This window comes from Meleagris gallopavo, chromosome 8, assembly GCF_905368555.1.
Source record: "Meleagris gallopavo chromosome 8, MGAL_WU_HG_1.1, whole genome shotgun sequence".
NCBI lineage: Eukaryota > Metazoa > Chordata > Aves > Galliformes > Phasianidae > Meleagris > Meleagris gallopavo.
Window position 1 is genome coordinate 27,316,213 of NC_139411.1, and position 23,198 is coordinate 27,339,410.

The following is a 23,198-nucleotide window of genomic DNA, read 5'->3' on the forward strand; positions in this document are numbered from 1 at the left end:
GCTCTATTTTGTTCCCTAACGTAGCCTTGACACAAGCCTCTGTTTGTAAGTTAACCTGCTCTTTTTTCCCCTCCAACTTCATGATCTGGTATATCCATTGATGACAGGGCGGGTATGAGCAGAAATACATTTAGTGAGATGTTCCTAGTGATATTTTATTTTAAAACAGTACAGCTGGAAAACTTGATGTTCTCTTTTAATTTACTCCACTCAACAGCAAACACTTCCCTCTTCTTCCCTATGATCACATCATAAAAGGCTGAGGTACAAATCCATTACATCTTTTCAAGACAGTGTGTTAGAGAACTCCTTGACTACCAAGCAGGTGTAAAAGAACTTGTATCAGTAACTCAAAATTGCCAATTTTTGCATCTATCTGTGCTTGAGCGTTTGCATACAAGGCTGACTACTACCCCAGGCAGAAGATTAGCCCACATCTGCATGACACTTAAATCCTATTTAAGCCTATTCCAAATATCATTAACATTCTTCTAGCACAAATGAGACAGCACCACTGTGGATTAGGAAATGGGAGGCATGCTTAGAATGCTGGACTAGATGACAGAGAAAGAACAACGTAGTATTACTAGGTTATGCTATCACACATGCTTTCTACCCCTCTCGGATATAACAGCCTCATCTTATATATCCTATAGCATAAACTGCACCTGCCATCGTAGATTGTGCTAACTGCCAGCACCTAGAGCATGAAATCCCACAGTTGGAGAGAAACTGCACTGAGAAAAGCCTGAATTAGCCTGTACTTAACAGAGAGTATGGCAAAACTGTGGCCAGGTCTAAATGACACCAGCAGTAACAATTGACATGAAACTTCCAAACTGCAGAACACAGCACCTTGTTAAACACACTAACAACAACTTGTCAAAAAGCCTCAGCTATTTTAAAATGCGTATCTCCTTAGTAAATCACATCTCTAGGCTCACTTAGGAAGTGAACAAAACTAATGCTTCTGAAATAAAACCCTACAATCTAGTGATGCAGCCCACTTCACACCACAGACATTTGGACCGATGTAAGCATTGCCAGGCAAGGCCTTACAGCACCTCATTCGTCCCATGCCCCCAGCTGCCAGTTCTGCTCACCAAGATGGCACAACATGCACCAAGCTCTGCACTCAAAGGAAAAAAACTAACTTATAGGTGACAAATGATGGCCACAATGGCGAGAAGTCAAGCTCAAAGCGTGTTCCATGACTGCTGTTTCTAACTACTTCCAATCCACAGTTCACTGATTTTAAGGCATCTGTGATCCACTCCATCAGACTTTCAGCAATGATGGTGAATGTAACTCTCAGGAGATGCCTGCTAACTAACCCTAGCAGCAGCGTAAACGTGTTTCTCACTGTATGATTCTTTACTTGAGCTAAGCCATGCTTCATCTCCCATAATTTGCATATTTTACCATTTCTCCTGTACCAAATCTGAAAGTCCTGTAAGTACAGGTGAAGCGATTTTGCAGATCCTAATCATTTCTCAAGGCAGCTGCAAGGGAGGTTGCGCTGCAGCTCCTCACCTCGCTGTATGGCAGCTGCTTGGCTCAGCCCTGGGCTCATCTGCAGCACAGAGATACTTGTGTCAAGTCCAGAACTGCTCTTCTGGACATCAGAAAAGGCAGAAAACCACCAAGGGCAATCACTTTAAGCACTAAAGAGCTTGATCACCAAATGAGAGAGCATTGATCTAGCAAAGTCACTCTTCTGCATGGTGCATTAAACTCATTAATCCTCAAAGCTTTGTAAAATGGACAAACACAGCTGTTTGTGAGCAGCTGTCTTCAGCAGGGAAACTAGAATCCAAGAGGAAATGAAGTCACAAACTGTAACCTAGAGTATCTGTTGACAAAATAAAGATAGCACTCAAAGTTGCAGACTAAAGTTGGAGAAGTTACGGAAGAATAATGCCATTATTCTTCTAAATGAGAGCAGGCACAGCCATCCTTAACTACCCTAAATATCTACATCAAGGAAGCCATGACAATCTCTGGCCCTAAAAATGCAATCACAAGGCTGACAGCTAAGTAGAGAGGAAGTATCATGAAAATAATATTGTGTTCCACATGGAGATGTGCTTGAAACGGAACTGGTATTAAAAGATTTTGGTTCATAACTCAAAGGGGACAGTAATAGAAGCAGGAGATGTGTAGGCCCATCACTAGCTTTGTACAAAAAACAGTTATAAGCTGTTAATGAGACCCAGAAGGAAGCTGGACATCACAATTACAGAAGAAGGAAATCCTCACCAGTAATGCTTGTGAGATTGCTGTCAACATCATTTGCCCAGAAGGGTGATGACAGCATCCATCATTTTCAAGGAAGCAGAAGTACTGTTATACAAGGAAGTGTGCCCATTGAATCCAATACCATTTGCTGTACTAAGTGCACAACTAAAGTCAGTACAAAAAAAAAAGCAGTAAATCACACAGAGAATTAATACGGCTGTATTCATCCTCCTCATTCAGAGCCCTCCCTTCCGGAAAAGCTGGGACAGAGCTACAGCAATGCAAGGTTTGGGGAGGTATCTAGGAAATAAGATGCACCCTACATACAGTATAGAAGTACAGAATGTGCAAACAGTAGCTCCGGGCCATCAGCAGGTCCTAAGTGCCCTACAGAGAACTACCCACAGAGAACTGCTTATTAGTTGTTTTAATTCAGAAACAAAATACTGGAAATGATCTGACCATTCTCATTCATTTGGCCAGCAATTTACCCCAAGTATCCCAAGCACCTGGAGACCAAATTCCCTCAGAGCTGAGAAAATAAGGTGAAATTCTTAGTGACCTGCTCAGCAAATAGGATTTTGCTCATTCCATGGTCTTATACTAGGGTTGAATCTAGTCCCTAGATCCTACATTGCTTCACTTAACACAGCTAACATGTGTGACTAAAGCTCTGCTCAGCTCCAGATGGCCAAACGTCAGATAAATTAAAAAAGAACCATTGCCAAATCTCTTCTTAAAAATAATAATTCATAAGAATCAAAGAGGAAATTTGAATTCAGCATCAGAAAACATAATGCAACCTGCTGACTTCCCTTTGTAAGTCACTTTTTCAAGAAATCTACCTTGTGAAAGATAATGAAAAGATACAAAGATAACAAAAACATGCAGTCACGCAATAAATCTTTCAGCCTTGGTACTGAACAATCTCCCGGCTCTCTTCATCCTGCTGACAGTATTCATGTCATCCAACACAGAAAGCCGCCGTGCTCTAGATTAGGATTAAATCCCCCACATCTCAACTAGCACACAAGCCATTCCACAGTAATAAAGTAATACACTATTTAAACAGCAATGCTCACAAATTGCAGTTTCCTTACAGAAGGCTGAAGCATAACAAGAAAGCAAATTTTGGGCTAAATAAAAGAAATAGGTACTTGTCTATGGTTCAGCTAACCCAGAAGTCACAGCTGGTAGCAGCTGATTGACCACATAAAAACTGAATAAAAGCACATATATGCACACACAATTTGTAGAGTTCCTCATGTTTCCAACAGTTTGCCAACGTGGCTGCTGGAACGGCAACAGAAAAGCTACATACAAAGCAGAGCAAGGTTTAGCACAGAAGAAGAAAGGGAGAGGGAGAAAGAAACAGCAATATTTTGATTAACATACAGACCTGGGACTCAGATCAGTAGGATCCATTTCCAACTTTGCACAACTTCTCTTCCATGCGCTAACCTACATCTGACATCTGTCATATCACTCCTGAAACAGCCAAAAGTAATTTTCACACCTTCCTTCTAGAACAGCATTATCTCACGTGTCCTACATCAGATAAAGCAGATTGTAGAGGAAATACAGGTTTTTACCTAGACTCTTGGAATTACTAGGGTGAATGATTCCCCACTGCCTACCTTCAGCACCTCAAATCAGGAGAATACTTTTTATAAATCAACTGTGTACAATTAACATTCCTTTTTATATTCCAAAGTACAAGTCTAGCAACTAAATTTCTAAATAAGAATATATTGTTGAGGCTCACTGTGCTGCCATCATACACTAATGAACATGCAAGAAAATGTTATTTTTTTCAAGAAAGTCCCAAAAATAGGATTTCAGCTGAACACAGCTGAATAAATCCTTTGTCTCATAGCACAGAACCCTAGAAGTTATGAAACACTGATGTGAAAAGAACCTGAAAAGGTTTAGTGCTTCTTCTTTAGTCAAGGTGGGATAATCTGTCCCTAAAAACATGACTCTCCTTAACGTCTTCTACTGTGTCCTGGTTTCAATTGGAACAGAATTGATTTTTCCTTTATCACGTCTGGTATGATGCTATGTTATGACTTTATGAGGGAAACAATGCTGATTACACACCGATGTTTGAGTAATTGCTGAGCAGTGCTGTACAGTGCCAAAGCTGTTTCTCAGCTTCCCATACTGCCCTGCCAGTAAGGGGGCTGGGGTGGCAACAAGCTGAGAGGGACAGAAACGGGACAGCTGACCTAAACTGGCCAAAGGGACATTCCACACCGTATGACATCATGTGAAAAAACCTTGAGAACAGTGGGGAGTTGGTGGAGGTGGGCAGCTGCTGCTTGGGGACTGGCTGGGCATTGTTTGGTGGCTGCGAGCAATTGCTTGTGCTTGTTTTGTGCACACGGGGACTGAAATATAAAAAATTGTCATCGCTATTATCCCTTTTTCCTCTTCCTTTTACTAATTAGTAAATAGATTTTATCTCAACCCTACATTGTGGGTGGTTTTTTTCCCCCATCCCACGAGGGGGGGAGTGGGATGTTAATGAACAACAGTGAGGTGCTGAGTTACCTACCTGCTGGGTTAAACCACAACACGCTGCTTCAAATCATTCCCAAAAGGATCTGACCAATTCACTTCTCTGACTAGCACAAATCTGAAATTACTCTGCTGGCCTCTGCAGTTATTCCAGATTTACAGAACACAATAAAGCATATTGCTCACCTCCAAAGAGCTCTGCCACAAAGAAAGACTTGATGTCAATATGCTCAAACTGCAGTGCATAAAATAAGCACTTGTGGTTGCTAAACAATTATTCAGGCAAGAAATAGATTAGAAATAAAAGGCAGGCTAATTACTTTTGAAGGACTTAGAGAAGGAAAAATCGAAATGCTGCTTCTGTTTCACCTTCTGATATTGCAAGGTACTATGCTCAAGTGTAACCAGCAGCATTACCTGCATTTCCAACACACATGAAACAGGAAAAATAAGTGTTTTAGAAAGGCTTTTACCTTCCGGTTCCCAGTGGAAAATGAATTTTATTCTCGACACTCTCAAGTTGAAATGTTAATATTACAAGTAACACGCTGACAGAATCCATCAATACTATCAGTAACTAACCTTGGCCAGAATCAAAGCAGAATTCAAGCTTTCCAAGAGGGTTATCCTGCAATACAGTAATCAAGCCCGCGGGGGCAGCAGTGACTCCTGTGACTTCAGTTTCCCGATACCTCTGTAAACCCCAAATCCATTTACACGAAGTGTATTTTACAAACAGAAATCTGCTTTTTGTATTTATAAAAACAGTTTTGCCCAATTCTGGCTGCACCTATGGGGCTCGTTAGATATGTCAGAAATCACAAAGACATCTTAGGCCATCTCACAATCCATTCATTCCCTGTGAGTTAACACAGGACCTCTGCTGGCATTATGCCTGTCGGTTACTTCCAAGGAAGTCACTTAATCCATCTATTTGAAATTTCAACTTGCAGTGCAAAGCAAACATCAGTAGCAAAGAGATAACTACGCAAAGAAAACAGCAGACTACTTTCAAGCAGCACCACAGCTGTGTCACTCAGCAGGAGGGACCCACAGCAGCGCTGGAGCCATTCAGCCTCACCGAAGATCAGCTCCCTGCTATACGAGCACTGAAACATCACACCACATTCAGTTTTCTGTTTTTCCCCTCAGAAGGCATAAATTTGCACAGACATACCCCCTACCCCCGTGCGGTATCAGCACAGCTTCACAGAGGCAGGAGGGAAACCCGACTGCTGAAGAAGAGGAGCTGGCAGAGCGCAGGGTGCAGCGCTGTCTGCAGAGCACTCAGCTTTGAGGCAGCTATGGATTTTTCCCAGGTGATTATAAACCAGCACTTCCCCCCACTCTCTCCTGAAAAATAACGGAAACGTTCTCATCAATTACACAGCAACTGCTACGCTGTTTGGGGTGTCCAAAATTCAAAGAAATAAAACCAAGCTTTTTGACATCAGAGCATTAACTCCTTCCATTAGAGAGGCACTGGTAACTCTCCAAATCTTCTCTGTTCCCATCTTTTTTTATTCTTTCTTATATTCAAGTTCTGATCCATGCCAGCTCTGCTTCCACCAGCTGGCTCTCTCCTCGCTCTGCTTTAGACATTCCTCTTGCTCCCCCTTTCCAGCTGCCCTTCCCTTCTGCTTCCACCCCTCCAATACCCACACCCTGTGCCTGACCCCACTGCCCTTGGAGAACAACACAAGAAGCCAATGCAATGAGGGCACGTCAAGGCTCAGATTCTCTTCCTGAGAAAACTGAGTCATAATCTGCAAAAGCAAGATACACATCTCACTAGGCCTGTACTTTTGGTGGAAGTGTTCAGTTAGAGAAACTGAACACTGTGTAAACCTGTTATATGTAACTCAGATAATCAATCAGGAACAGGAATTGGGGGACTGGAACACCAATTACCACCCTCCCCTCTTCCAAATGGCTGCAGAGAGCTCAGGGGGTTGGAGCTCCTCTGGTGGCTCTCTCTGTGGGCTCCAGAGCCTTTGGCATGTATCTGTGCCCAGTCACACATGATCCACCCGTGGCACATTGCTGGGGTTCCCCCTTCCTGCAGCTCCTTACTTGCAGCTGGCTGCCCACAGAATTCATCTGCACCAGCAGTTCCCTTTGGCATCACTGCCAACAACCTGTGCTAAAAATACCTCACGAGCAACATAAATAGCAAGATGGGAGAATTAGAAATCCCCCTTGAGGCAGAGTCTTTTTGCTTTTCATAAATACAGAGTGGCAACAATGTACAGAGAATAAAGTGCATGTTATAGCACTGCTCTGGCTGGGTCCCCTTGCCTTGCAGAAAGGAAGAATGAGAGCTTCCACTGCCTCCTAAAGCTGGCACCAGAAAACAAGAGAACACTGCTATGGCAAAAAAAAAAAAAAAAAAAAAAAAAAATCCCCCACATGTAGTTTTTGAACATATTTAAGTATGAATAATAATATTCAGAATTTTACTGTAAATCTTATATTCTGTATGAAAACGATCAGTTAACCAGAGCCTCTTTCTCTGAAACACTCCAGCAAACGTGCATTGCACATCTAAGTACACAAAATGTTTTTGCCATTCATCTCAAATATCAAAACATCTGGCAACAGAAAATAGAAAAAGTATTTACAGACATTTTTGGACAGAGATTACTTCAGGTCAAGGCAGAAAGAATCCCTAAGCTGCAATCATCAAATTCTTTTATCAGTTACTCTGGATTTAGCCAGTGTTACTAAAAGAGAAATAAAGACGCAGGCTTTTTATAGCAGCTGTCAATTTAAGGATGATCAAAGTTTTTATTATTCTTGCCTAAAATCAAAGTCCAGCATTTCAGGATTATCTCCAGCTCATAAAGTATAACAAACAGTTTTGGATAACCACATTATTATATAACAATATTGTCTTACTACAAGAAATTTCATTGTTTTCACACGTGCCACAGGTTGTTAATGGATCGCCTGATTACCATTTAATTGTTTTACTAGTTTATTGTGACAACAGAAAATTATACAACAGCAGCAAAAGACCATAAAAACTTTAAATCCTATCCCGTGTGTCTGCATTCATATGAAGAGAATATTGGAAAGCACAGGTGAAACTAAGATTACAAAATAAAACTGAGAACAATTTCAGTGAAAGCCAATAGGTTTTACAGCTCTGCCCATTCCAAGCCCCTGCTGTGGGACACAGACACTCACCTGCAGCTCAGCACAGCCTGCTCATACCTGCACACATCTTCAGGCTGGAACAAAGGAAATCCTCAGCAAAGAAATCAGTACACTTTTGTTATGATGACTTTCATAAATAAGCATCAAATATGTCTTCATGGGAAATACTGCAAGTCCCTTTGACGCTAAATCTTATTTTAAATGTGAAATTGTTGGTGTTTAGATTCACTCAGGCGTGCTTTCACTCACAAAAAGTTTTTTATTCTTTTGTTTTTCATTCTGAGGAAAACAATGATTTCTGCTTTATTTACGACTGTAGACACAGCTGTATTCCTGCACCTCCAGGGAAACAGCAAATCCATCTCTCTTACACCCTAATTGTATGAAGTTCATTCACCTTACAAGGTATTTATTGCGAGCAGCTCTTCCAAAAATGTAGATTAACAGAACCTTAAACCCAGGTCACCTCAGTAAGCCAGTACTTTTCATCTCCTGAATGTGTAGATAGACACAGAGCTGAAACATCTTTTCCAGAGCTGTGTTATGCTATCTTATCTATGTTCCTTTACTGTTAACTCAATTTCACTTCTTATCTAACCCGGTTGCCTCCCAGAATTTCTAGTGCCAAAAATAAACTGAAAGCTTTCATCACTAGTTAAAAGGAAACTGTAATATGAAAAGCAATTTTTCTGATTTCTCTGTTGATCAAAGGTGCTTCATACAAGCCTGATGCAGTAGAAACAATATCAGCTTTATAATAACAGTCATTAGAGCAGAATTCTTTCACTGATAGAAATCCCACAGTCCTTCTTCATACAATACTTACACTGGAGGAAACAGTAGTTAAGATGAGAGCACGTTAAAAATGACTAAGTTAAGGTCCCAGATATAGCAAAGAGTGACAAGTATTAAAAAAAGAAGTTGCAGAAACTGCTTCAGTTTGGCACTTTGGAATAACGTATGACAACACATAACCTGCTCGTGCAGTTCCAGAAACAGAAGAAAGCCGTCAACCAAAACTTGTTCTCATCTTCTCTGAAAGTCCATTGGGATAAGACCACTCATTTCTCTGACGTACTTCCAGAAGTATCACTTCTAAGCACTGTGCCAGTAAGTTACCAAGATACTGTTTATGTGTACAAAGGAGAAAAAGACATCTATCTGGAAAATGACATTGACTTGGTGAAGGAGAAGCAGCATTTTCCAGAGTACTGCAAAAATAACTGAGCACTGCCCTAAGAGCTTCAGAGAGGCAGACCGTCAGAGTGCCAACCAGCTCACCTGTGAGTTGGCAATGAAGCTGTACCAAGGCAGAAAAAAAGCACCCTGTGCACCCTTGGAGGACCAAGGGCTTATTTCTGAAGCCACAGATCTCTTGGGCTCATCATGGTTTTTTACATGAGTCTCGTTTACAATGGCAATCACACTCTTTGCACTTTAAAATGCAGAGCTTACACAGACACTGGAGCCCTGGGCAGCCTGGCCCAGTATTAAATGTGGAAGTTGGTGGCCCTGCCTATGGAAGGGAGGTTGGAGATTCATGGTCCTCGAGGTCCCTTCCAACCCATTCTGTGATTCTGTGAACACATCCATCTTTCTCAACAAATGTGAAGTACATAAAATCTTTCTCAGCCAAGAGGCAGAAGCTCCAAGGCTGTATGATTACACCATGGCCACCAGCACACCCGAGTTAGATGGGATTAACTACAAGCTGCCCACAGCAGCACAGAAGCAGCACAGCCATGGAGCTCACGCTCGGCAGGCAGCTCACAGTCACCCATCACTAAAACTCGACTGCCATCATGGAGTTTAACTCAAAAGTGGGTGTACGAGCAGCAGCACTGCTCTGTGGATGTGGCTACACACTGGGATTTCCATGAAACAAACCAGCTCACTAAAGCACTGATTCTTGCTCACCAACAGGAACAGGAGAATGTAGGACTCCTCCTCTATACTGTATGTTACCGAGGCCTCTCAGGTCCCACCTTGGTAACACATTAAGGATTTCCTTACATTACACTTGGGACTGGTAAACATGCAGAATGTAAGGCTCAGTAATGTTTACAGGATTAAAACTGTTACTTGGGTTGGATTTTCCACAACTGAAATCCTTTCTGAAAATATGCCCCAATAAGGCTGAGGATTTAAAAGATGAGACTCACTGAAGTTTTAACTGAGACCACTTATTTATAAACACACCATAGCCTAAATAGTATCTAATAATAAATATATATATATATATAGGAGGCCACTTAGTGGTCTTGGAACCTACAGAACAACATCTGCTTTACACTGCCTGTTTCTGCCTTTATACTGCAAAACTAGGAAATACCACACCAAGCACATGAACTACCCACGTGTGGTTTCATTTTCAATTACTTACAGATTACATTAAAAATAATTCAAGATACTTAGTTCAAATCTGCTATATTAAAAAAAAAAAAAAAATCCCCGAAAAATTGTTTTCAAAGACTGCAGAACAGAAGACTGAGGTTCTGCTGTTTTTCATTGAAAGCAATTTTGCTGGCTTCCCCATCCATAAGCCGATGTTCATTTTCCTTCTGTGCAATTCCTTTCAAAGCTGCACATCTAAAATAGATTCTGCCTCATTGTCCCAGTTTCCTTTTGTTGTTGCCATTAGTCCATGTAAATTTTTCTATGCATTCAGGATTAATTTCCATTAATCTCAAAAGTTAAACAGCACAGACTAATTTTTGTTGAGGGGAAAAAGGAGAAGTTGTAAAACTTATAAAGGAGGAGCTTAAAATAAATGCTGTTCTTTAAGTCAGATACCTCATAAAACCTCATAAAACCATTCTTCTTCCTCACTGAAACAGAAGTTTTGCCAGTGCTAAAGATTAGGCTGTGGACAGTGATTCTGACATATACACAAATACAGCTTGCAAGGGTAATCCAGGAACTGATCCTGAGTTATTTAAACCATTAGATTGAGGTTCAAGCCCTTAAATGAGTAACTAAAGAAAAAAAAATAATAATTAAGTTGTCATATATATTGGGGAAATAAACAAAGTACAGAGAGGATTAAACAACAGTATAAAATCAATACAAAAGAAATTGAGGATGAATGCTGAGGACAGAAAAGCCATCAGTGCCAGCTCTGTGCTCTGCAAAGCACAGCCCCTCCAGGCAGGGCTCCACTGCTGCCTGGGTACTGCAGTGCTCAGCCCTGCCAAGAACACGCTCCTGCAGCCTGGGGAGCCTCACACCAAGGAAAGCTCTGGAAATCACTATGTCTGGCAGGGTGTGATGCCACAGCAACTAACTGCTGAACTCAGCTTTTAAAATAATGGGAATGCCCAGCTAGTTTTCACTGCCCCACTCTCCAGGTCTCTCAGACTGAAAGAAGTACCTCTGACAACAAGCAGAAAAGCACAGCAACAGATTTCAAACAGGACGGAGCAGACATTGCCACCTTTTGAAAGGCTGGTTCCCTTTGATATGAGTGATATTACTGTGCTAATCACAGACTGCAACAAATCGCAGGGCTGCAGCAGACAGTAGCTCATTTTTAACCCAGCCAGCAGAGACCTCAACCCAAAGCATCACTGCCAGCAGCCATGGCTACAGCTGTCTGAGGAGGATCAGAGGATTGAGGAAAGAAAAATTGAAGTTACTGGTGGATTATATAGGAGCTCAAGATTACTGTGTAAATTCTCACTGCAAAATCTGTTCTCACCTGCGAGACAGATCCATCAAGTGATCCACACAGTGCATGAGGAAAGAAGTTATCTGAGCAAAATGCAGTGAAGTAGGTTGCCTTCTCATAGGAATGCACTGTCATCTTGGGTAGCCGCAATGAGTATCAAATCACAAAGCTACAGAATATCCTGAGCTGGAAGGGACCATGAAGATCACCATGTCCTATTCTGGATTCACACAGGACCACCCAAAAATCAGATAATATGTCTGAGACTGCTGCCCAAATGCTTCTTGATCTCAAGCAGTTTGGTGCCATGCCCCCTGCCCAGGGCAACCCGTTCCATGCCCACCACACCCTGGTGCAGATCCCATCCCTAACACCAACCTGCTCCTCCCGACACAGCTCCATGCCATTCCCTTGAGCCCTGTTGCTGCCCCAGAGAGCAGAGCTCAGTGCTGCCCCTTGGCTCCCTACGGGCTGCCGTGAGGCCTCCCCTCAGCATCCAGCTCTCTATGCCAAGGGACCTCAGCCACTCCTCCCCTCTAGACCTTCATCATCTTTGTAGCCCCCAGAGTACTCTGAGAACAGGACCAGAAGGAGAAATTCCCCTTCTGACCCTGGCTTTGTGCAAAGGAAGACATCATTTCAGTTGTCTCACATGTATAATGAGCAGAGAGTATCCCTACACCAGTGTGTCAGTGATTTATTTGTGTTTGATTTATATTTGTTACAAAAATCAAATCTGAAAAGACAAGGGTTGTAGTATAAAATAAATTCTTATGCTAAAAAAATCCTACTGCGTTGACTGTTGAGTAGACAAAAAAAAAAGTAATTACCTTCTCTACAAATTCCACACCCACATATCAGAATGGCACAGCACAACCTGCTAAGATCAGACAGCAATAATATTTATCTAACTCTGGCTTCTGTCAAAACTTACTGATTTTGCTATAGCACAAAGACAGACACTGCTACTGATAAACCTCGTATTTTATGTGCTTCCAGTTGTTCCTGGAGTTGCCTACTAGAATAAATACAGTTCATTCTTTCAACATTTAGATTTAAAAAACTTAGCAAAGACCACCCAACTACTTCTGCTTGTTTGTTCTAGCATAAATGAGGATTAGGAAAGTTTAAAATAGCCATTTTTCCATTAACTTAGACCTTCATGATAACAAGCAGTTTTGACAGTTCTGAAGCAGTTTGAGATAACATGCATAAGTAGGTCACAGTTATACTTGGCTTTAGAAAAATGTCTTTCATCCAGCGAATTTACAGCTCTTTACAAACAAGCCCTTAGGTAAGCAACAACCTACAAGGCTTACTCCAACACCCGAATTCAGTCATGTATGAAACCTAACAGCAACTACTTAATAACACTGAAAGTACAACATGAAGGCCTTTGCAAACTGCACAATTGAAAAGCATGACTGACGTCAGCTCCCCTGATCCCAACAGGCCATAGAGCAGGTCACGAGAGCGACCTGGGAAGGACTCCAGCTTGACAGCAATGTGAAAAGGGATTTTCAAAGTTCATTTCAGCTCCCAGATCCATCATCAGATTTCCAAGTTGATTATTTGTTCAAGCTTTTGGGAATATTCATCTATGCTACTTCACCTGGTATTTGGTCAGACCATCAGCCAGAGCTGTACTAGAAGCAAAGCTGCAAAGGAAGGTTGGAGATCTTACATTTTTGTAACAGAGAGAGGTGAGGGACAGGTGAGAAGGACATCAACAACACAGTCTACGAAGAGTAGCAGAAAATAAAGGATCAGTTCAGATCCAATTCACCCTAAAGCACATGGAGTGCTCACAGCAACTCCTCTGACAAAGTCAGCTCCCAGCAGGGAAACATAAAACTTTAACTGAAGCTCCGTTTCCAGCAATATTAAATTAGTTTTCACTATTATTCATACTTTCTGTATTAAACTACAATTTACCACGTGCTACTGGCTAAATAACAATATTAAATAAATAACAATAAGGAACTAGAGCGGAACAGTTAAAAGGGGTGCTTCCAAAGTACAGAGGTTCTGCTGGGTTTCAGGAGTTTCTCCTGTCCTCTGTTGCAGTCAGTTCACTAGACCATGCTGCCTCCTGGAGCAAAAGAGTTGAATAAAGAAAGCTGCACAGATTGAACACTGATGAGACTGTGATGGATTTTACTGTGCCTCGAGTATCTTCTGTGGTACAGCAATAAAAGTGTCACAGGAAAATGTTAAACTCTTTTGCTATTCCTGTTATGCTTGTACAAACCAACAAGTAGACAACTCCAAATCTGAAGCATTCAGAATAATGATGATCATACAAAATATAAACAATCAGATTTGCTGAACACACAGACCTGACGATACAGGTTTTAATGAAACTCCGTATGCATGAGCTAATCTGCCATCATGAGGAGCCCCAACTCAACATACAAACAAAGCCCTGATCCCACACAGACATATTTCCTACATAGCTCCATGCTCATGAGTACTCTCATTAAGACCTATAATACCACATAAGTGTGTAAAAGTAAGCTAAACCTTTAGCAGCAGTAGTGTTTAGAGCAGTTAACAATAAGGATGTTCTACGCTGCCTTATACACAAAGAGCCCTTGGTCAGAACCAAGTAAGTCCACCATTGACTCACACAGATTATGCTTCTTCTTCAGCTCAGTTCATTTGCTAAAATTGAAAAGCAGATATCAATATAAATTAAAATCTTAATCTCTTTTATGAATCTTACTGGCTGCCTCCCTAAAGTCCTGTGAAGTCTCTGTCCAATTAATTACAATGAAAAGAATGAGATGGCATGGGAAAGGCTGCGAAAGAACCCCCCCGCATCTCCAGGCAGCTCTCCAGCAGAAGCAGGCAGACATCAAGCACTTTACGTGCTGTGCAGATGCAATAGGAAAAGGGAACAGTGAGAGGAGAAAACAGGAATACGGCCAGTGGGAATGTTCCCTGGTTTCCCATTGTGCATGTGGCAGTTTGGGAGAGCCTTCTGCATAGCAGCAATCACCGGGTACTTCCACTGCTTCCTCAGCTCAGGCAGCCCTTCGAGGACAGCACACCTCACACACATCATAAAGCCCTGCTGAGAGCAGGATCTTCCCCACAAGTACTAATGCATCCTTAGCACAGCATTGATGCTCATATAATTAGTGCTCTTCTAGAAATGGACTCTTAGGAGACCAATGCAGTCCATTTCTTCCTAGAACAAGAAACCTACTGTGCCATAAAGAATTACACTGACCTAACACCATTTATTATTTATACCCAAAATGGGTGTGATGCTGTAGGACGATGGTCCTTCCAGCCACAAAGTGCTGATAGCCTTGCAGCAGCCACACAATGCCTTCCATGTGCAGGGAGCTCGTTTGGCCACCAAGAGCGATCCAAGCAAATAAAAGAGAAGATCCATGTGAGCAGTGCTCAATACATCAGGATGCAGAGAAATACGGGGGCACAAGCAGGGCGTATCCCTGTATCCAGGAACTTGTTCGTTTGCAATATGTATTTTTCACAGTCTTTTCTCAATGCAGAGATAACTGAGGAGTGGTTTAAATTGTCATTTTTGTGATTTTTTTTTTTTAAGAAAAAAAAACCACCAATGCTTACATATATATCTTTTTTGTTATGTTTAACTTTACACCTCTGGTTTTTTAATTGCCACAAACCGTAACTAAACCTGAAAAGCAGCAGCCTCTGCTCAACCTCAAGTTTGGGACCACGGAGGCTCTGCAGCCGTTCCCACCGTAGACACATCCGAAGCACACGCGTGGAAGCCACAAAGGCCACCTGAGCTGAGGCCGTTATTACAACGACACCCGTTCTGTACACAACTTCACACCGTTCATCTCCAGGAGGACGCGGCAACAGCGGGGCGAGCGGCCACGCCCCAACCCGGTGCCGTTCCACGGTGACACAGGAACCGCGCTGCCCAGCGCCCCGACAGCGCAGAACCGCCGCGCCCCGACCGCCCCACGCTGCCCGTCCTCCCCGCTCCCCGCACAGGTGCGGCGGGGCCCGGCCCGCAGCTCGCAGCCCTCCCTCCTCGCCCCGCTCCCCGAGGCCTCGGCGCGGCGGCAAGGTCAACCCCGCGCACCCACCTCTGGCGGACATGGTTCGGGCGGCCCGCACCGCCCTGCGCCCTCCGCGCCGCGGCGGTCGATGCGGGGGCGGCGAGGCGCTGGGCCGGGCGGGGCCGCCTCACTCGCTCGTTCCCTCCCTGCCCGCCGCGGTGCGGGGCGGCGCCGGGGGCGTCGCTTCGGCGCTGTGCGGGGCCGCGAGCGGCGGCTGCGGCGGGGCGGGACCGCGCGACGGGCACGGGAGCCGCGGCGTGCCGGGCGGGCGGGGCGCGCACCGGCTGCAGGAGCGACGGAGACGGAGCGTGGCCAGAGCTGCTCGCGCCGCTGCTTGTAAAACGCCTGCCGCTGCCAGGTGGTATAAACGAGCCGATGGGAGTCGGGGCTCAGCTGGGAATTCGCCCACTAAACAGCACGGGAACTGCGTGTAAACGGGCTGTAAGTTAATAGTATCTATTTACTTACACGCTTGTATGTAAATAAATAGGATGTGTTTACAATCTGTCTGTAAGTAGCATATAAACATACGAACGATAGCAAGCTCCTCTGCAACAGTCTTGTCATTACGATGCAGCAAAGAGCGCTCCTCTTTCTGCAGTGCCTCAATACAGCCACCCTGCAGCCGGCAGCACCCAGCGTGCACCTCCCCGGCACAGCCTCGCTGTCAACACCCAGCGCTCCCAACAGCACTAGAAGGAAACCAACCTCCATGCCACTAGTTCATCAGGTGCTGGCATGGGGTAAGCAAAGAAACAAGATTTCAACAGGAATTACAGGTGAGAAGGCCACATCGGCACACCGAAATTCAAGCATTAGAGCAAACGCTTATCAATTTTGGAATGGCCAACTAGAAACCAAGAAAAAACACAAAGTGTGGTGCTCAGTGAGGACCTACAGTGCGTGGCACTGATTGAGCTGCGCTCCTCCTCCCTGCTGCACTGTGCACAATGCATCTTCATACCAACAAGAAGCCCACACTTCTTTCTGTCAAAAAAAAAAAAAAAAAAAAAAGTTAACAAAATCTTGTTATCCAAGAGGTGGCAAAGCTTGCATCTGCGCCCACAGAGCAGAGCTGGATGCCAATAGCAGCCATACTTACATTTCCCCACTGCGCTTTCAAAGTGCTGCTCACTTTCCCCACCATGCCAACAGGCTGGCAGCGTAAAAAAGCATGAGAGCAGCAGAAGAATGGGTAACACCCATCCCTCCTCATCACGGGATGTACGCACAAAAAATGGATCAGTACATCTGCCTCTCTGATACTGCCTTCATACTCAACTGCACCAATGATTTTTAGACACATGCAGCTCTATGCCATGGATTACCCCAGTGTTTCCCACACTTCGGTTCAATCATAGTCGTTCTGTCATTCTGTTCTCTTGCCCGATGTTTTCTGAATCCTTTCCAGCTCCTATAGCATTATCTTTAGTTGATAATCTAACATCCACTCAAACAAAGTTCCTTTCATCTTCTTTTCTGAAATGAGTAACATTTTCCACTTGCAAACAACTCAGGTTTTCTTAGTTGTACCAAAAGAGCCAAGGTTCTCCTCGTTCAATGTCACGTGACAGCATTTTGTATTTTTAATGGAGTAATTACCTATGCACTTCCTTCAGTGAGTCTCTGAGTAGCATTATCAGGGGTTCCCCAGTGGGATACTTAGTAGATGGTTTACAAGAAAGGCTCAGGAACATGCAGAAATTAGCTTTGTAATGAAGAATTTCCTTTCTTTATACTGCTAGGAAGTAGGAAGGGGAAAGGTATTTGTGACTTGGTTTTCTATAGAACACAAAGAATCCATTCCAATTACTGTGTCAAGTTTCCAAAGCTGAGAAGTTAACAGACATGTTGATCAGAGAGATCAACATCGGATACAGAACCCATTTATTAAAATTAGCTTTTTAGTTTGGCTTCCTAAGGAACCAAGGATGAAATTTTGTCCTGCAAATCCCCTCCAAGCACTTTCAGATTTGGGTATTAAGAATTTCAATTAAAACTGATTAGAAAGTGGAATTTAGGAAGAGTTCTACATCCCTACACATTTTGTAGCAATTAGCACTTACAAAGAGAGACTAAAATTAAGAAAAGCTGCAGTGGGAACTCAACAGTTACCAGTTACTCTGAAGAGAAAGTGGAGGGTGGTACAAAGTGCAAGGCAGACACCATTATTACTGTTTTACAGATGAAGACCTCCGATACTTAGATAAAAGATGCTGAGTCAAACAAGCTGGACAAGCCAATCGAGGTGTGGTCACCTCCCGTGCACTGCCATTTCTCCTGCTCACTCCAGCTCATGTGCTCCCACTCCCTCACTGCACCAGCACTCGTCTTCTCCTCAAGGAACCATCTTAGTTCATTAACCAGCTGACTTTCTTGTGCTAGTTAGTGTTCTGCCAGATAAGGATACAGAAAGATAGACCAAAAAAAACCCAACCAAACAAACCACAAAAAGCACCTAAGGCTTAAATAAACACTAACTGGCAGATGGTGAGTGCAGAACTGCACAGCCAGCAAGGAGGGAGGAAGAACGGGACCATTAGAGAGGGAAGAGAGCTGATCCTTTTGAGCAGCAAGCTGTTGAGCTGTTCAATTGCATGAGCCACCTCCTGCTTACTTTAGAAGTCCATTAAGAAGCAGTGATTGACATTGTTTTATTTCAGGCATTTACCTGAGGCTTTCGAATTAGTCAACTGAAAAGCAGGATTCTACTCCTACGTTTTCCCAGTGACTCTACAGGCAACTTCAGCTTCTAACTCAAGTTAGACAGTGGGGAAAAAATAAAACAACAACACTAACATTAATGCTTTTTAAATCTTTCTGAGCTTTGAGACATGCAGCCAGGCACCTTGGGATTTTTTAGAGATGCCTAAACAGATTCTAGTACTTGACCAACCAATAAATGCTTTCAAATCCCCTATTGGTACTTTCAGATGCTTACATGCCCTTGAAGAGCTAAGTGTGTTGTCTAAGGTCACAGAGAAAATTATGTAAGAGTAAAGAACAGAATGTGCATCTTTCCAGAGAAGTCCTCTAAATACTGGACTGTGTTCTCTGTGCAACATACCTTGCTGTCGCTTAGCCTCTACATGGATTCTGTTCTTCAATCCATTAAGTAAACCGGGTTTAGACAAAAAGGCTAAATTACCTCTGGGAACTTAAGGCATAAGGGCCAAAATGGCAAATTCATTTCTAAGAATGAGGTTTGGAAAGATCAGCTATGAGTTAGCTAGTATTTACTGCAGATGAACTTCAGTACCACCCCAATATGTGCATCTTACTGGGAAGGTCCCACCAAAGGGCTGAGTCAGAAACTTACTCAGGTTTTATCAGGTTCTCACAGGATCGCATATCAAGCATGCACTGTGAGTAACAGCTGTGATCTCGACATGTAAATCATTTTTTTTTCCCTAATTTGGTATTCAGTGTACGTCTTCAGAAGATAAACTGCCTTTGTTGTTAACTATAAATAAGAGGTTTAAAATGTGTGTCAAGAAAAAGTGTTACCTCAGTGTCTGTCCTGCTCTGCCCTTTACCCCAGATACTTTGCTGTGTCGAACATAATGAAATTATGCAATCAGAGTTGATTAAATGTGGAAGTGTTTTTACATAGAGCATCTTTTACATCAATGTAAATTGTGACAGATATTTTCATGGCCAAAGTGCACAGTGTTCACGAATAGCTGCAAGGATATCAAAGAATATTATGAATAAACCAGAATTAAAATCTCTGAGCGCTCTGATACTTGGAGAAAGTTGTAGGAATCATCAGCAAAAATTCAGTGATTGATAGCTGTGATGTCAATAAGCCACACTCTGAGAAGTGTATACATTGTGCTGTGCACAGCCAGGCTTATGCAGTACAAGTCTTGGCCCAAACAATTTAATTATATTCATTATATAGCTATATATAACTATATATAACTATATTCATTAGTTAAAGCATATTGGTGATTACTTGACATTTGTCCATAAGGGATACTCAGTTTTCTTCCTGTACCCCTGGAATCCAGACATTGCTCACGCTCTCTTCGTTCCAAAAATGCTATTTTCTTCATATTTATTTTCTACTCTGATCACCATATCACAGGGCTCTCTGGGTGAGAAGTATAGAAGAGGACAGGACTCCCTTCAGCACATATCAAGATCATTTCTTAATCAGCTGTTGGACGCAATTTGATTTGAGAGACACAAAGTACTGGCTCTTCTTCAGGAACTGAATGCCTTATCCCTTGTTATGCTACAGCCTCAGTCCTGGCACCAGCCATTTCTGCAGTTAAAGCACACACCTGCATCTGGACACACTTTCTGACAAAATCTCATTAAAATTGTGGTGGCTGTTTCACAGGAACTCAGGACATGCCTGGGAAAGAACACAAGGCAGTCAGCCAAAGGCACAACCTCACAGTCACGTTAACAATGGCTTAAACAAATTTCAGAATCCTCCTGAAGAAATCTGGAATAAAATAAAAACAATTTTCTTCTGTTGGTCTTGTCCAGTATATTCAGGTGCATGTATTCTGGGTATTTTATTTCTCTTACCCGTTGACCTGTTTTCCAATAAACACATTTGTTTTACACGTGAGATACATCTCAGCCTAGCTGAGTTTTCTCATGTCACTTTATTCTTTCAATGTTTTTAAACAAATAAACAAGGTTTAATTTAGTCAAGCAAGCTTGTTGTTCTGTTGTTGTTGTTTGCTGGTTTTTTTTTTTTTTTTTGCCCACTTTTTGTGGTTAGGGCTGATGCAGATTCTCCACAATATTCAGTTGTTTATTCCATGGCAAGTGACGCTGATGGACAGAGATGTGAGCAGATGAGTGAATTCTCCACTTGAGCACTGGAGTAAAACATTGGATCATGCTGCCCTCTGCAGGCAATGATCTGGCAGCGGGAGGAATTGTTCTGCAACAGCTCAAGGAAATGGATTTATGTTGAGATTTCTGTCTGAACACAGAATGTATTTGTGTGCTGTACCAGCAGTACAGCGACTGGCTTTCTGTTGCTTGCTCTTACTGCTGGAGAGGCAGAAGGAAATGCAGGCTGCACGTCTGATTGCAGCAGGTAAGTGCTCCAGGTATGAATTTCAGCTCAGTGTGACAGCACCTGGAAAATCCCAGGGGACCCAAATAACAGCTCCCAAATACAGAGCCAGAGAAACTAAATGGATGGAGATACTCCCCTCGATACATGAGCTGCCAGGCAGGAACCAAGCACTCCAGCACTGCTCAAGGATCTAATCAGAAACAGGTTCCTTTATATTAGGCATATTACAGACATAGATCTGCTTACTTCAGCATTTCACTACGTGAGGACTCAGTGTCAAACCAGTCCTAAAGAGCCTGAGGCAAAGGAATAGTGATGAGCAACCAAAACATTTCTGAGTGGCACTGGGTCTGCTATAGACTTCATTTTCTTTGTTTTCTGTGAGTGGTGCCTCCAGCTCAGTTCCCTAAAGGCCAAGTGCAGATGCTCATTCCTACAGGGCTAATAACTCAGAACAGATTACAAAGGATCAAGACGTATGTGACGTTTCTGGAAGCAGTTTGGCCCACAGTATAGCTTTTGAGCATAGAATTCTTTCTGAAAGCATTCAGGTGACTCCATCCATCTTCACCTACAAATAAAATAATGCAATGGTGATGTACTGTGATGTATGAGTGGTGATGGTCACTCCTCTGAGATACTCAGGAACCCTTGCAAGAACTCAGCTGGAGTTCCCAAGAAGGAACAACGTGTCTTTTAACTCAAGCCTCTCCCTAAATTCACTGTAGTTGTTGCAAAGATGCAAAAATCATGTGGGATGGGATGGCTGCAGGGATAAGTCTGTCTGAGAACTCAGACTCGTTCTGTAGCTTCAAACAACATCATTTGAGAACCAAACTGGACAAGTGAACACTAAGATGATGGGCTGTCATGTGCAGCAACCAATGCTTTAACAAGCCAAGTAAAACCAATTAAGCCCAGAACTAACATTACTTCTTTGTAATATTAATCCATTCTAAATGAGATATATAGGGTTATTTATCTTCCCCCAAAAAGGATGTTAAAAGATTCTGATTCTTGCTGCTGTGTATTTAACACAAGCATTCAATGCAGATGATGCCAGGTCACCCATGCCTCCTCTGCTCCTGGGAACAGCTTCCTACCAACAACCCAAGACATAAACACAGCCTTTTCTCTGCCTGTCACCAAATATTGGTGAGCACTGCTGGACTTTTGTCATGTAACTCCATATATGGAGAATTTTGTGACACAAATATTTTTTGTCTTTCTAGGTAACTGTGTTATCAGTAATAATTTAAAATTAATTATGAATCCACTACCAAGTATCTTACATAAAAAATATTTTAGTTGCTTCAAAATTAAAATATTTTACATTGCCAACATTTGATATCAAACTCCATAAATGATATCAGTTCTACCTCAGGACAAATACATTGGAATGGATAGTTCAGTAAAAGTGTACCCTTAATAATAGAGTGATGTAAAAGAAGGATCTGTTGAAAGTTACTAAACTTGCACAGTAGCACAGTGCTTGAACTGTTTTGCATAGCTTATATTGACTACTGAGATCAGCATTTTGCATATGATTAAAGAGATTATCTTCATGACATTTCAGAGATTAACAGATTATAGCCCTAAATCCAAAGATATAAGTAACAATGAAATCTTATTATGCATTAGAAAACAAACGTAGTCAGAGCTGATTTAAAAACTACTAAGAAGACTCTTAGCAGGGTCAAGACTAAGCACCTAAATTCTCCCTCAAAATACATACAGATTCTTCTTGCTTGACTTTCCTTCCTGCAAGTAGACAGAGAGCCAGCATACTGCAGCTCCATTACTTTTCCAGTATCTTGGGGCAAATTCCAGTTTTATTGGAATATTTATTTTTGACTCGTGCAGTCATTAAATCTGCAATACAGCATAAACCCAGAATTTTGCCCTAAATCTCTTTGTTTCAGCTTCCAGTTCCACAAGAACAACTCATGGTCTTGTTAACCTGCATGTTTCGATGAAATTAGCTAAGCCCCAATTCATCAATTTGAGAGTATTTTATCTGGTTTCAGTAATTTATTACATGCTACTACTAGCAGACACCATGTGGCAAAACATCCATATATAATTACTTACAGGGGAAAGGTCAGATTATAAGGTTGAAATGGAATAGAAAGTTTTTCAAGGAAAACATGGTGTGCCTGGAACACATACATGTCTCATTTAACAGACAAAACTCCTTGCGGTCTCCTTTACAACCCACCATGCAACACAGCTGTATTGCATAAACAGTGTAACTGAACCACAAACATATGAAATACTCCACTGGGCATGAATATTTGCCTGTCCTTTCCAGTATTCAGTCTTTGATGCCCACAACAAATGACAACATAAAAAGACCTGCAAACGTGACTGGTAAGTTAGTAAGACAAGGAAGTTTATAGCCCAGCAGAGGACAAATGAATGCCTCTACAGAAAAAAACAGATGTGTAGGTGTGGAACAGAAACATACAAGAAACTTTTTAAACTCAGTAAAAACAGTCTGGAC

General features: G+C 42.4%; 1 protein-coding gene across 1 annotated transcript in view; it reads right to left on the bottom strand.

The window, feature by feature from the left end:
* ABLIM1 (actin binding LIM protein 1) overlaps window positions 1–15,842 on the bottom strand; it is a 174,638-nt gene extending 158,796 nt beyond the window's left edge. The window contains exon 1 of the mRNA XM_085230161.1: window positions 15,676–15,842. Within this exon, the coding sequence (XP_085086287.1) occupies window positions 15,676–15,688 (13 nt within the window). The 5' untranslated portion in view covers window positions 15,689–15,842. The remainder of the gene's footprint in view (window positions 1–15,675) is intronic.
* Between the last annotated feature and the right edge of the window lie 7,356 nt (window positions 15,843–23,198).